The 15,496-nt window shown below is 45.6% G+C and overlaps 1 protein-coding gene across 1 annotated transcript in view; it reads right to left on the bottom strand.

The window, feature by feature from the left end:
* Nucleotides 1–10,250: 10,250 nt before the first annotated feature.
* The window catches only part of LOC107124233 (inhibitor of nuclear factor kappa-B kinase subunit epsilon-like), a 16,954-nt gene continuing 11,708 nt past the window's right edge, over nt 10,251–15,496 (bottom strand). Inside the window, exons 6-7 of the mRNA XM_015427642.1 lie at nt 12,316–12,387; nt 10,251–10,853 (exon numbers count right to left, since the gene is read on the bottom strand). Of these exons, the coding sequence (XP_015283128.1) occupies nt 10,820–10,853; nt 12,316–12,387 (106 nt within the window). The 3' untranslated portion in view covers nt 10,251–10,819. The remainder of the gene's footprint in view (nt 10,854–12,315; nt 12,388–15,496) is intronic.

Genomic DNA, 15,496 nt, shown 5'->3' with positions numbered 1-15,496 from the left:
TTATGGAAATCAGTTTCCAAGTGCTCCGAGTGCGTGTGTGTTTGTGTGTGTGTGTGTGTGTAGGGGTGCTTTTAGCTCCCACTGCTATGAAGACTAGAAAACTGACCCACATATCTAGGAATACTATTTCCCACATTACAATTCATATGTGATTTCAGTGATAGAAGTGCAGAAAGGTTGAAATGAGATAGCAAATCAACTTTGCAGCATGGTCACCAAATGGATTCAGAAACCTGATACAAGCACATTTAAAACTATCAGTTTTTCATGTCAGAGACCTGAAACTAGCCCATTCAGAACTATCACCAAAAGTGGGAGAGGAGCTGAAATGCAATTTAAGTGAATTTAGCTTTGTAGCACAAGTCAGTTTCAGACAGGGCAGGCCTCCCTTCAGTTGCTTGGTTTGCAGCCCAGGGGCAGGTGCCTGCTAGAAAGATTCATTGTCACTCAGCTTGGAAGTAGCATTATTAGCACAGAAGGAAATTAACAGTCCATAGACAGTGATTTATCTCCTAAAGGGTGGGGGAAAGGAGTGCCAAGGGAATTCCTTTTAAACTCTCATACTCCTCATTCAAAATATAGGTCCTCTCAAAGGGGAGGAGGTATCCCAACATCCAGGACAGCCATTCCACTTTTTTTGCAGCCAGCATTTGTCATTGCAGCATTTAGCTCCATCTGCAGCTTGGAGACATTTAGTTTTCCCTGCACGCCATCCTTTGGGGCTTGGGCCCATAAATCATTTCCTAAGCAGCCTGAATAGGGTGCAAGGCAGGGAGGCTGCAGCTGCTTTCTCTGATGGCAAATAGCTTCCCAATATCATCTTAATGCCTTGCACCCCCAGAGACCCCAGGGCTTCCTATATCATCACTTGACACATGGTGGTTGCTGGCACACAGCTGAGTCAGCAGATAGCCTCTGAGGATAGCCTTGTAAAGTCCAAGGTTAGAAAACCATATGGATTGTAACAAGCCCTTGAAAGCAATATGCCTCCCCACCTACCTAAAAATGTTTTTCCCCCACAAACCCCATTTCCTACAAAATACTCAGTTTGTCTTCCATTACCTCATAGTATCAGTTATCCTCCCAGCTCTCATCTCGAACACATATAATTATGCTCAAACAGCACTGTTAAAGAGGAGAAGCCAGTTCAAGAAAGGACTGTTGGGGGTGGAAGTTTGCCGTTCGCTATTTCTCCACATCCAATCATCTCCTTCCAAAGTAGCTTTTCCTGTCTAAAAATCAAGAGGGCAGGGGCTACCCAGCTACCATCACTATCATTTGCATATGACAATATAGATTGTTCCAGAGGGATACAGCTTTCCCCCAAAGGTTCACAGGGAGTTGTTCAACATAACTGTTTACTGCTTTGTCATACAGTGGAACTCCAGTCTTTCTAAAACCGTTTCTATGTCCCTTGATTGCATTACATACATTTTACAAGGCTTTTTCAAATGTTCAGTCCAATATATTTATAGCTATATCAGATTTTCATGTCTTAACCTGCAAGAGTAAAATTGCCAGTGTAATCCAGAGGGCCACATGGCAAAGGACTGTTCACAAAAGGTTCCCATCAATAGCCTGACTCTTGACAAGTGGTTTGACCACCTCCACCCCTTCATAAATATGCACATCCTAACCTACATGGGATTTGCTAGGGGTCCAAATTGTTGGAAATATGTGTGTCGCAAGGTCTAAAATCCAGTCATTATAGGGTTGTGTTTACCTTGCGTGCTATTGTTTAGACTGGACCTGGAAGGTAACCTGGCACAGAGCCAATGGGAAGAAAGCCCGGGAAAGTGAAGCCTATTTACTAACAATCATTAGTTAATGCATTCAGGTGATTTTCTTCTAGGGGTCAAGAAGAAACTCCATTGTTGTAAACTGTATGGTCAAAGTGTAAAGATATAGTCTTAGGCGTCTTTCTTGTTTTGTAAATTTTCTGTGAACCCTTCCCTTAGAATTAAAATTTTTACATAGAAAAAAAATGCCTTCTCTCCAGTGAAGCAAATATCCATTGCAATCTCTGAATATTTAACTATTTTGCCAATTTTTCCAACACCAATCAGGGAGAAAACTAGTTTATAAATAAAATTTTTTAAAAGTACAGCAGCTACTTTCCTTTGGTTAAACAGAAGTCCAGTGGCCCCCCAAAGAATGACATTTATTCCAGCAGAAGCCCCAGAGCTTAATTCTTCAGATGCATTCTGAAAAAGTGACCTCTGACTCACAAAAGTTTATGCTGGAATAACTGCTGCTGGTTTTTAAAGGTGCCTTTGGTCTTCATCTTAACTTTGTTGCAACTGATTAGCCAGACTGTCCCCAGGGGATTACTTTATCCTTGGTGCACTCTCATGGAACTTCAGCATGTATGCAGAGCTGATTAAATGGGGAGACAATTGTATTCAGCCACAGAAGCTACAAATGATGTGGCTGCCCTCCTGGTGCTCCATGCACTCCTTCCCTGGCTCCATCCCATTTGTGCTCCCTCCAGCCTCAGCAAGGCAGGAGCCTCCCAGGAACAGCTTTCAGAATTACCTTCTCTGCCTTCAGCGTCCCACCAGCTGAGCATCTTCCTCCTCCTCAGCCAGCGCCACAGGCTCTCCTTTTATCCCCCTCCAATCCAAGCTCCTCCCCTTCCTGCTTTTCCACATCCAATCCACCTAAGTCCAAACCTGTTTTTTTAACCTCCCTCATTCCATTATGCTCTGCACCTGGCCTAACCCTCAGCCACTCCTGCCTCACAAGGATAGCTTGTCCGGCCTCTCTCTCTCCTGAGCTGGAGGAAGCTGCTGCTGTGCTCTGACTGCAGGTGAGCTCCCTGGGTGTGAGGCCACCTGCTCCAGAGTCTGAGATCCTGGGTGTCTCTGGACACATGATCTGCAGCTTTGGGAAACAATGAAGCAGCATCTCCCACGCAGCTCAGCATGTGTCGGTGTGCTTGTTTGTGTACATACATATAGGGGACTGAAAACTTAAAGAAAGTTCAAAGGTGCTTTGGGGAGCTGTTTGAGAAGCTGCTGTTGGGAAAGGGGCTAGAGTAAGAAGTTCCAGTGAGTGTATATCTATTCCTTTGGTCCAAACCTGGATTTCAGCCAAATACATCATGACTCCCTTACTATGTCACCTCATTTAAAAACTTACAACAAAAGGCAGGAGAAACCACGCAGCTCAGCATGTGTCGGTGTGCTTGTTTGTGTACATACATATAGGGGACTGAAAACTTAAAGAAAGTTCAAAGGTGCTTTGGGGAGCTGTTTGAGAAGCTGCTGTTGGGAAAGGGGCTAGAGTAAGAAGTTCCAGTGAGTGTATATCTATTCCTTTGGTCCAAACCTGGATTTCAGCCAAATACATCATGACTCCCTTACATTTAAAAACTTACAACAAAAGGCAGGGGAACCTCTCTTCCCTTCCTGAGCTCACTGATTCTTAAGAATACAAAAGTTTATATGCACTGAGTTCCAAGGCTGTATGCAGGAACTTAAAGAGCACATTGATTCCCTACTCCAATGTGGAAAAGAGACAGAAATGTTTATAATTAAATATAATTGTGGCAACAAGGCATCTCCATTATGCATTTTTCTCTTATTGGCTTTTATTGGAAACATCTGAACCCCCAGAAAGGCCTTGCAAGTATCACAGAGAACACTGACTAGCTCAAGTCAGCCAGGCCAATCTGGGCAAAGCAGCATTCAGAATTAGAAACAAAGGCCGTGATCAGACCCTCACATGTACACATTGGAGGTTCTTGTTCAGTTTCTTGCACCAGAAGTGCATTAGGGGTTCTGCTGAAAGGAAACTGTACAAATACTAAGGCATATGTACGCTTTGAGACAATTTCACATATTACACAGAGGCAAACCTGACTACTACACACAATGAGGTGCAGGTAGTCAGTTTTTTCATTTCAAACATTTCTAAGCTTTTTTTTTTTTAAGGCATTCGAAGCAATATACTTAAAAAATAAATACAATCCTGGACTGATCTCCTGACTGCAGCTTGCATATGGGCCTACACAGGAGAGGCAGTGCCCAGGCATGTGGGCACCAGATCAGAAATAAAAATAGACCAGGAAGCACATAAGCAGCCAGGGTAGTTAGCACAACCCTGCCAAATAAAACTCCTTGGTGTTTCCCCCCCTAAGGAGAACAAAATAAAGTATTGTGTTGCCTGTGTGATATGACTGTACTACCATACAGGCCATATCACATTTTGCAGGTGGCTGATAAGTAAATTTGATAAACAGATACATTCTGGCACGAGCAATTACAGCATCTTGGATATTGTCCCACTCCGGAGGTCGCGGGAGAGGCTGAGTGGGCCACAGGTACCCTGACAGACCCGCAAGACACCCTAGGCATGACTCACCAGGCAAGGCACAGGCCGACGGTCCAGAGAGTGAATCGAGAGTGGGGACCCCTCCTCCGACGAGCGGTGTCGGTCGAGCCCAGAGACAGGACCGGGGTCCGCGGAGCTGCCCCGCAGAGGAAGAAAGGGGCAGCGGCTACATGTCCGATGGGCCAAGAACGGCCACGGAACAGCAAGCACCGCTGCAGATCGGTGCTGACGGTGCGGCCCAGAGGCCGTCAGGACCGCCACCAGCGTACCACCCTTCACTCTGGAGATGCCCCACTGCGGCCTGATTGATAAAGGAGGGCGTGGCCCAAGTGGGAGGGTGGCTGGGCGGTTCTGGGAGCAGGGCGGGGAGATAAAAGGCAGGGTGGAGAAGGGGCCGGGGAGGAGGAGTGCGCTGTGGGATGAAGTGGGACGCTGACGAGAGAGAGACGGAGAGACGGGAGAGAGAGAAAATGGACGTCCGCAGCGTGCTGGCAGAGGGACGCTAAGGGTGATTGTAACCCTGTCCCCTGCCTATCTGAGGCCCCTCTCTCCCTCTCCCTTTTTGAATCCTGCCGCTCCGAGGGCCAATACCCCTGCCGGAGTCAGGCCGAAGACCCCGGCACCACAGCCACTGGGGGCGCCATCCCGAAGTCCAAGGGAGAGCCCGACACTAGGTTATTGCTGGACTGGACTATACTGGCCATATATGTTTTGCAATTTAAAACACGTGACAGAAATGTATGTACATGTTTTCCATTAGGAGTTGCCAGTTATGTACTGGCAACCTTCAGGAGAGTTGGGGGACAGAGCCTGGGGATGGAAAGTGGCACGGATGCCATGATGTCACTTCCAGGTGAGCACATTGCCAGTGTCTGTGAAGCTCTAGGAATTCCCCCACTGCCTGTGGTAAAGACCATAGGTATTAGAGGAAGTTCCTAGAACAACATGGACACTGTGACATCAATTCCAGATGTTAACCTAAAAGTGACATTATGGCATCCATACTGTGGCCCACCCCCCTTTTCTTCTGCTGTTCTATTGAACAAGCACAGAAAATGCAGCATGGGTTCAGGAGTTTGCCCACCAAGGTAAGTCTATCTGTATCCCTGCTGTGTTAAGAGAATAGTAAAACAATCTGACCCAATTCAGTGCTGAACTAGAAAGCACTTATTTACAAGATCCATCTGAAAGATCATAGGAAAAACGTAGACAGGTGTAACACATTTTTAAAATACCTATTTTCTTAATTTATCTTTGGGCCTAGTTTACTTCTGAGTCCTTGACAGGGCTGCCAAGTCCCAGGTAGGGGTGGGAGATCCCCTGCCCCTAGGTCCTGTTGCCCATGACCATTTTAAGTGGCAGCAGGAGAAAAAAGATTAAATTGGAAACTTCTGTACTTCTTGGAAGGTACTTACTGGAAGGTCTTACTGAAACTGACAAAGATTAGCTCTAGTAATCTATGGTTTTACCATAGAGTTTCTGAAGATTCCTAGAGCTATCGTTTATCATTTCTGGTTAGAACTTCCAGTAAGCTGCATTGCTTTTTTAAAAAAATCTCCCATGATGCCATGTGCATCCCCACAACCCTCCTGCCAGTTGCTAGACCCTGCCTGGTAATCCTAGTCCCTGATACAAAACCAATGACAATGAACTAATATTAGCAATATTTATTATGCTGCTTGTTTACAGTGCTGCAAAACTGTATAAGTTTTTAAAGATGCCATAATGTACTGTGCTGGAAAATGTGATGAAGCCATGCTATGTATCTTAAGGCTTTCAGAAAGAATGATGAAGTAGAATTGACAATTGTGTCTATTCTTGTGCCCTTAACAGCAGCTTGAGTTGGAGAAATCATCTTGTGAAGCTTTTCACAACATGGAGATTAACCATCACAATGAATCCGCCTGCTGGCAACATTCGCCTGGTTCAGGGAGCTAATGCAGCAGTCAGAGTGTTGGACTGAGACTGAGTATTGTAATAGAGTATGGATTATTCAAAGAGCAGGGAGGCCTAGCTTTAGTGACTTAAGAATTTATTTCTAAAGCTACAGAAAACTTGGTTTGTCATTCAGATTCATCTGACCTTGAACAGCATGTCCGTTATCTTGTACAAGTCAGATAAGGTCTTTTGTAGCAGCTCTCCCTGTTGAATAGAAGGGCTATCTATAGCAACTCCAAGGAGACCCAAATGAAAATCCCCTGTTCATCCATGAAGCTTCTGGCTAATCTTAGTGTGGTGGTTGATATCTCTCACCCTAATGTATTTTACAGGGTTATTACAAGTGTAAAATAAGATAATCCCTCATTCATCCTGAGCTCCTTGAAGGAAAGGTAGGATAAAATATAATGAATAAATCATTCCAGAAAGCCGGAGATTACAAACATCTGTGCAATTGCTTACTGGGATCTTTCGCTAAGCAGAATTTTCAGGTGAACTTCGGAAATGCTGAGGGAGGCCCATCTCCTTAGTTCCCATGCACAGAGAGTGGCATTGTACTTCGACACATTCATATCGTTTCAAAGGGGCAGCTGTTTTGTTTCCATAGGAAAACTAAGCAACCCAGTTTCCCATGGCAGCCTGTGCTGGCTTTAGGGTTTAAAGTTGGCTTTAGGGTTCTGAAGCTCTAGGTGAGTCCTGGAGATCTCCCAGAATTAAAACTGATCTCCCCTTGGCGGGTGGACTCTATGGCATTATAGCTCACTGCGCCTCCCCTGAGCCTGCAAAGCATGGAGTTTGGGGAGGCGAGGCAGCCCAGATGGGATTAGAGTACACACTCTGAAGCAATAATTTCTTCCAGGGGAACTGATCTCTCTCATCTGGAGATCAGTTGTAATTCCGGGAGATCTCCAGGGCCTCTCTGGAGGCTGGCAAGCCCAGGTCCAAGATCACCGACTGGGTTGCCTGACACGTGGGGATTTGAATCTAGGCCTTCCAGGTTTCAGTTCAACAACCTAACCCCTATGCCACTTTTTAAGGTGTGGTGACCAGAACTGCAGGTGGCTGATGAGTAAATTTGATAAACAGATACATTCTGGCACGAGCAATTATAGCATCTTGGATATTGTCCTGCTCCGGAGGTCGTGGGACGGGCAGAGTGGGCCCTAGGTACCCCGACAGACCCCGCAAGACACCCTAGGTGTGACTCACCAGGCGAGGCGCAGGCCGACGGTCCAGAGAGTGAATCGAGAGCGGGGACCCCTCCTCCAACGAGCGGTGTCAGTCGAGCCCGGAGACAGGACCGGGGTCTGCGGAGCCGCCCCGCAGAGGAAGAAAGGGGCAGTGGCTACATGTCCGACGGGCCAAGAACGGCCGCGGAACAGCAAGCACCACCGCAGATTGGCGCCGGTGGTGCGGCCCAGGGGCATCACTCTGGAAATGCCCCACTGCATCCTGATTGATAAAGGAGGGCGTGGCCCAAGTGGGAGGGTGGCTGGGCGGTTCTGGGAGCAGGGCGGGGAGATAAAAGGCAGGGTGGAGAAGGGGCCGGGGAGGAGGAGTGCGCTGTGGGATGAAGTGGGACGCTGACGAGAGAGAGACGGAGAGACGGGAGAGAGAGAAAATGGACGTCCGCAGCGTGCTGGCAGAGGGACGCTAAGGGTGATTGTAACCCTGTCCCCTGCCTATCTGAGGCCCCTCTCTCCCTCTCCCTTTTTGAATCCTGCCGCTCCGAGGGCCAATACCCCTGCCGGAGTCAGGCCGAAGACCCCGGCACCACAGCCACTGGGGGCGCCATCCCGAAGTCCAAGGGAGAGCCCGACAGATATATACACCTAAAACATGTAATGTGTGATGTGGCCAATCAGTGGTCATCATATGGTCACCACCAGTGCCTTCACATCACACACAATGCAATTTCTTAATGCACATTGTTTTTCTGAGAACAATTCCAAACTTCTCACTAGACATACAATTAGATATCAAGGAGAACTCTGATTTAAAAAACAAAAACAAACCAAAGACTCTGTCTTTCATACAATGGTCACAATTGCCATTTCTCAACTGAGTTGTTTTTTCCCCACATACAAAAAATACGAGGAAAACAAAGTCCACTTTAAAGTAGTTATCCAGACAATAAGGAGTATTGTATGCCTATTTTTTCCAGTGTCTGATTTTGCAAATTAAACAGTAGCATGGCTACAGTTGGATAAGGAAAGTGGAATCAATAGAGATGCAAGCAAAAGATAACTTTTTAAGAGAGACCTGAAGTCTATCATCCCAGGTATTTCTTGGCTTAACAGGCAAACCTTGTTAACTGCCCATTTATGTTATGAAATAATTAGGCTCATACTGTCCATGGCTCCTTAGAGATAATGGCTACAAATGTTTTTAAAAAACTCTACAGCTTCTAGTGTCCAAGTTGAAACTGGGATACTTCAGGCAGGATCACAAATGCATGTTTTGTGGTTGGTAACAAGAACATAACAGATCAAACACCACAGAAAAAAATGAACAAGGCTTTCCAATGGAGTCAGTTCACACATTCAGCTGTCATTCATCAAGTGTACAATAATCAAATATCAAGAAATCATCATGCACCTGCTTGTATAAAGATGGCCATACCTACTGCCATGCGGAGGTTTAAAATATATGGAAAACCTTCACCAATAGTTTATAAATTAATCCAAAATTCTCCACCCAGTAATAATAAGAACCTCAGTGACTGATACTCATTTTTGCTGTTCACCAGGAGCCCGTTTGGTGTAGTGGTTAAGAGTGGCAGACTCTAATCTGGAGAACCAGGTTCGATTCCCCACTCCACATGAAGCCAGCTGGGTGACCTTGGGTCAGTCACAGCTCTTTCAGAGCTCTCTCAGCCCCTAAAAACAAGTCTAGCTCAACACGTAGTGGTGCATAATGCTAAGAGCTAGAACTTGTGGCTGCCGGACAATCTTAGGATTTCCTGGCTATTTTACACACATTGCCATACGATGATAATAATTTTTATTGCTGTTCACCAGCCTCCAAATAATTTCCTTTGGGAGAGATGCTGCCCATGAAAATTGTGTTTGAAAATTTTATCCCATAAACCTGGAACACGATCAACCGAAAATCAACATTTATGTTAAGAGGGAGTTACTGGTTCAGATGATATCCCAGCCCTACTTACTGAGGTGCATGCCTTACCTCCCTGTCCATTCAGTGCACTAGTCAGCTTCTCTATTGTGTTTGGGAATCCACATGGTGCCATGGGGCCCAGTCATATGTGCAGAGGCACTATAGGTGTGGAGTTGCAGTGACAATTTTGGGCACTCCTAATAATTATATGTTAGCAAAAATAATGTTAATTATGAAGGGTAAGTGCTGAGGGAAGAAATGGATATTGCAAATACCCCTGTTCAGTTACAGCTTCTGAGGGATCCCTCTCAATGACAGACAGGCCATCATCCACTCTCAAGGGTAGAGAACAATGGTCTCCGAGTGCTGAGATATACTTTCCCCCACAGGCATAAGAGGCAACTATTCACTCATACAGGAGACACTGAAGCGGTATACTGTTGGAGTGTGGGCTTAAAACGTGCTCCCTGGTCCAGAGGACATCAGCCATTAGGAACAACACCTACTTCTACTTGATTCTGCCTTTGCCAATTCAGAATGGAGGCATTTTTTTTCAGAGAGCTGAAGGAGATGCAACGGAGCCATAATTTCTCATAAGGTCGGTGCATTACTCTAGGTTATTTCAGTTTCTGTGGTGTTTCAAGAACCTTTGGAGCCTTTTGGTAAGACAATAACAGAGGAAAGTAAATAAGAGTATATGCCAGAGGCAATGATACCACTGAGATGACGTCACTTTTAACACCTGTAAAATCTAACTAGTGTCCTCAGCCTCTGAGGACAAATCATTCTTCTTCATTAACCCACCAGAGGGCTCAGCAATGAGCAAAACGTGACTGAAAGACTAATTCACGGGAGGCCTGGTAAGACGTAGCATGCTGCTCCATGAGAGTACTTAGTACATGAGAATCCTGGCCCATTTCTGCTGAAGAATCTTTCCTGCATATCTTTCCATGTGGATTGTCAATTCCTTTTCTGTATGTATTTGTCCAGGCAAATCACCCCAAAAGCATTCCCACTGTGAGGCAAATGAAGAGATCAAATGGGCTCCTAGAAACTCAATGTCTATGTCCTTACTAAAGACATATGTATTTGTTCTTATGAATAATGAACACTGCAGAGAAGTCAGCTTGCTAACTTGGCAGGGCTCCCTGTAGGACATCTGTAGGACAAGCAGACATTTGCAAATGACTCTTTTCCCAGCACTTGCTGGGATGCTCCAAATTTGTCAAATCTCAAACTCAGGAAATATGACTACAGTATACAGATTAATTAGACCCATGGTACAACAAAACTACATCAAAGTGCTAGAGCAGGGAGGTAGAATACATTGGTATCTTTGAGACAAAATGTTGAGGATTTCAAGTGCTGGATGAAAACTGATATGCCCACATTGCAATATTGTTTCAGGATCTGAAGATTATTTTCTCCCTTACAAGTCTGGTGTGGATGTAAAACCATTCAACCTATAGGAACAAAGTCAGAGAAAAAGATTGAGATTAAAGATTTTTGTTCAGTTTTCTGAGTGGTTTCCCTTAACAGGGAAATAATATAGCAATAACTATCCGCAGTGATTTGCCCTTCCACACAACAGTCCATTTAGAATAAAACAAACTTTTTTTTAAAAAAGAAAGAAAGGTAGCCATAGAAGTAGAGGGACTCCCACAAGATAAAGGCCTTGGTCTTACTGATCTGAACTATTCCCATGTTGCTTTTTTGCAAGCAACTTGAACAAGCTTCTTATTGTAACAGTCAGACATGCACAGCTAAACAAGGTTCTCCTGGAAGGGTTCACAATTAGTTTCTAGTTTTCTAACTTGAAAAAATACTGAACCCATTGCAAGGAACTGAATGCTCTGTAAGAAAGGAAGATAGTCATGAAATGAAACAAAGGAGACTTCTGACAAGGGCAAAGGGCATGAATGCATCCCAACATTCTTAACAGTTAAACACCTGGCAGGCTTAAGAAACTGGTTGCTTCCTCTCAGTCTATATTTCCACCACACACACAAACAAAAATTACAAAGCCACAGCTAGACTGATAGCACAACCATGCCACACTGTCACTTTTGGCAGTAGTGAAGCAACACGTCCCAAGTCCCCTCCCGTTAGGTTTTAATTTTTTTTTAACTGGATCTTTTGATACTGTTTTGATACATAATTTAGGTGCTCCTCTAAATAATGATATTGCTTTGAGACTTGCACCTAAGCAGCAGTTCCTGTTTTGGGTCTCTCATGTCACAGGAAGTAGCATCATACTAGACTGGGACATGGTTGCAAGAAACCCAGCAGAACTTCCCACCCACACCTCTGACCCAATTATCTTCAATCACCCCAGAATGGTCTCTTCATAATTTCCTCAAGGAAGCAAGTTTGAGGGCAGAGAATTCCCAGAGCCTGGCCATCTCCCAGAAGCATGCAAAGAATGTTAATTTGTAGTGGCATTCATTTGGGCTGGGTAAGCAAGGGTCATTTTAGTTCCAGTGTGCTATTTTGACCTTTAATTTCCTTTAGCAAATGCAGCATTTGATGTTTATAAATGTTGTTATTCATGTTGGAGACCTCATAGGCTAAATTTTATAAATCTACAGAAATAGGTCTGGAGCAATGTTCCCTCTAAGCTGTCGAGTCTTGTGAGCAGAAATTCTACTTTGTGAGCTGCTGGCATTAAAGTTGTGAGCAAGCGATTTGACCACTGCATAAATTAGTTTGCTCTAGAGCCATCCTCCTGAGCTAAGACAAAAATGTGTGAGCCAGAGGCTAAAAAACTGTGAGCTAGCTTACACTAACTCAGCTTAGAGGGAACACTGGTCTGGAGAGAAATTTATTTTCTCATCCCTCCAAAGACACTTTCTTTAAACACACATCAGACCATTGTTTCCTAGTACCCTTCATACCATCACTTAGATCTCTTTCAGAGTCCCTTACCGCTGGATGATGCTATTGTTGAGCTGCAGATTGTTGCCTACAGATTTCATCTGTTCCTGTAGCTCTTGCATTCTGTTCAAAACACAAAAAAGTCTTTTAACTCTGAAACCTCTGAAGCTTCCTCCAGCCAAGAAAAGGGCTCCCAATGGTTAATAAATGTGCGAGCTCCTCTCCAGTCACTAGTCTGCAGGCCATCTGAGCCTCCCCAATTTGACCTCCAGATCTTTATTTCTTCCACTTCCTGTCACTGCCCCAGCACTCTTCTTTGCTGCTGTAAGAGTCTGCCAGTGTTCTAAACTCAACTGATGTTTCCTTACAACACTGGGAATACATACTGTCATATAGAATTAAATATGTCTGGGACTGGGCTGGCAGCAACTGAATCAGGCAGCCCACATTCAATACCTGTGCAACAGCAATATTTATTTGAAATTTAAAATAAGCCCTGAATATTAAGCTGCTGGCTACATAGCAGTGTGCATGAAAAAAGTAGAAGGAAGTGATCTATCAGGATTGAGGGCAGGGCTGGCTTGAAGATTTGGGGTGCCGTAAGCAACGTTGACAAAAGCACCCAAGCTGCCCCCCATGGGGAATTCCCCACTCCTACACTTTCAGCTGCTGGATGACCTTGGGCAAGCCATAGTGCTGTCAGAGCTGTTCTTGAAAGAGCAGTTCTCTCAGAGCTCTCTCAGCCCCACCTACCTCACAGGGTGTCTGTTGTGGGGAGGGGAGGGAAAGGAGTTCGTAAGCTGCTCTGAGTGAAGGGTGGGGTATAAATCCAATCTCTTCTCTTTTCTTCTTAAGGAAGGCAGGATCAACCCTCCTTGCCCCTGGCACCAGGGCAAGCTCCAGTGGTGGAGTTTGCTGGCACCCACACTCTTCACCTTCCCCTACACCAGAAGAAGAAGAAGAGATTGGATTTATACCCCTCCCTTCACTACCCAAAGGTGTCTCAGAGCAGTTTACAATCTCCTTTCTCTTTTCCTCAACACAACAGACACCCTGTGAGGTAGGTGGAGCTGAGAGAGCTCTGAAAGATCTGCCCTTGAGATAACAGCTCTGAGAGAACTTGTGACTGACCCAAGTTCACACCAGGAGCTGCATGTAGAGGAGTGGCGAATCAAACCTGGTTCTTCCAGATTAAAGTCCATGCTTGTAATGTATTCAGAAGCGGCCCTGAATGCATTAAGATGAACGTGAAATCATCTCATAGGGAAGCTATGTTAAGCTTCGGGATTCGCGCCAAGACTAATGTGACCAATCAAATTCACACAGACGGGAAGCGGGAACGCTTGTGATTGGACTGTATGCGCTCAACCTGATAGGTTGATATCTGTATAGGAGGTGTGGCTACATTAGCCCGGAATGTTTAAATACCGAGCAGCTGCAATGGAAAAGCTGTTCGGGCTATCGAATGTTGTACCGTGTTGGAGAAGTGATCATCGAGCTGAATAAACCTGAGTTTTTGCTGAAATCACTCTCTGACTATTTGTTAAGCACCAGACTTAACAATACTCTTAACCACTACACCAAACTGGCTCTCTGCAGCTTCCTCCAACCACCACAGGGAAGCAGGAAGATTTCCACCCATCCATCTCACCCCCCAGCAGTGGGGTGAGGCCTGGCACTTTCTTCACCCCCCTACCCCACGGGGAGGCAGGACACTGCTGGTCCTCCTCTCCCTCAGCGGCTGGTGAACACCCACTTCATCCACCTTGGCATGAACAGGATGCACCCTGCCCCACCTGCCCAATAGAGAGAGGGAGAAAGCAGGCTCCCCATGACCAGCCATCCACTGGGGCCACCTCCCCAATGCCATGACAAGGCACGGTGGCCAGTATGTTTGGTGCCCTCCATGGCTGACACCCTAGCAATCACCTAGGGCTGCCTAGTGGACAGGCTCGACCAACTATGAGTAACTTTAAAACTATGAAAGAATTTCTTTTTTTATTTGTTAAATCAATATATTCCATTTGTTCCCCAACATTTGATAACCAACATATACCCATTTGTTACTTACAGTCCTATACTGTACAATTCTTGAAAGTTTTCTAGCGTATGCCATGATTACAGATGAATCGTGTGTGGGGTGGTGGCGGCAAGATTCTATGCTCTCCCTCAGCCATTGGCCCATCAGCCGCCACTCAAGAGTACTCCCTGACATTGGCCAGGTGCTGAGTCTGCTCCTCTTCCCCGCCCACTCCCCCTTCAGCCACTGTGCCCTATCAGAATTACTGGCAAATGGCTTTCTCTCTTGACAAAGATGCTTTTCCTGTGTGGGACTAATTCATTCCTCAGTGGCTGTTGGTAGGTGTCACGAAATGGCAGTTACCTATGTTTGTAAGATGGCTGTGGTTCTTTGTTTAAAATGTTCCCCCATAAAGTTTAATTGAGCTGTAGTTGCAGAGAGGGGCCTGCAGGGGTATCACTCACTGGGTTGAATGGGGCTTCCTCATCTGCTTGCTTAGCGCTTCCAGCTGCCACAAGGCCAAAAACTGCAGGAAAACAGGGACTGTCCCAAGGCAGTCTTTGTCCCTGGGAGGCAGCAGAAATTCAGCCACTCCATAGTTGGCTGGACTGGGGAATGAATGGAAGTTTCCCTGCTCTCTTGGGCAAGAGAGACAGGCTGAAGTACAGGTGAGCCCACAACCTCCAGTGGTAGAGACTATTGTTTTGAAAGAGGATTGCGTTTAACCCCTGTTGATTTATGCCCTGTTGGTTCATAGTGTGTGCTTACTCCTAGAGTGTGTGTGTGCTCCATAACTGTGTAAATAGTTAAATAATTTTTTTAATTTGGGCTAATAATCTGTGTTGTGCTCTGACCACATAGTCTCCCCTGCTCTGCACAATACCAAAGGGAGGGGGTAGACCAGGGAAGCAGGGAAAGGCTTGGGTTACCAACTTTCCAGGGGTCCCCCAAAGATAAAAGGATTCCAGCTCCAAATAGGGAGATTCAGCCAGATGAGTCTCACTGTCCCTCTAAAAAGACAGTGACGATTCCGTGAGTGGTGGCAGCGAATTTAAGGAGTGAGATACGCCCACGGGACGAGAGTGGGAGGCAAACAGCTGAGTTGTAAACTGGAGCCCATTTCACCATGGTAGGCAACCAAGCTTGGTTCAGACAAAGGAAACCCTTTGCAGGCCTTTGTGAGGAACTCATTGGAGCCAGTCCTGAGCTAGG

Source organism: Gekko japonicus, unplaced genomic scaffold (genome assembly GCF_001447785.1).
Source record: "Gekko japonicus isolate JY-2015 unplaced genomic scaffold, Gekko_japonicus_V1.1 scaffold413, whole genome shotgun sequence".
Classification (NCBI taxonomy): Eukaryota; Metazoa; Chordata; class Lepidosauria; order Squamata; family Gekkonidae; genus Gekko; species Gekko japonicus.
The sequence above is the reverse complement of the archived record's forward strand: the minus strand, read 5'-3'. Positions and strand labels throughout refer to the sequence as shown.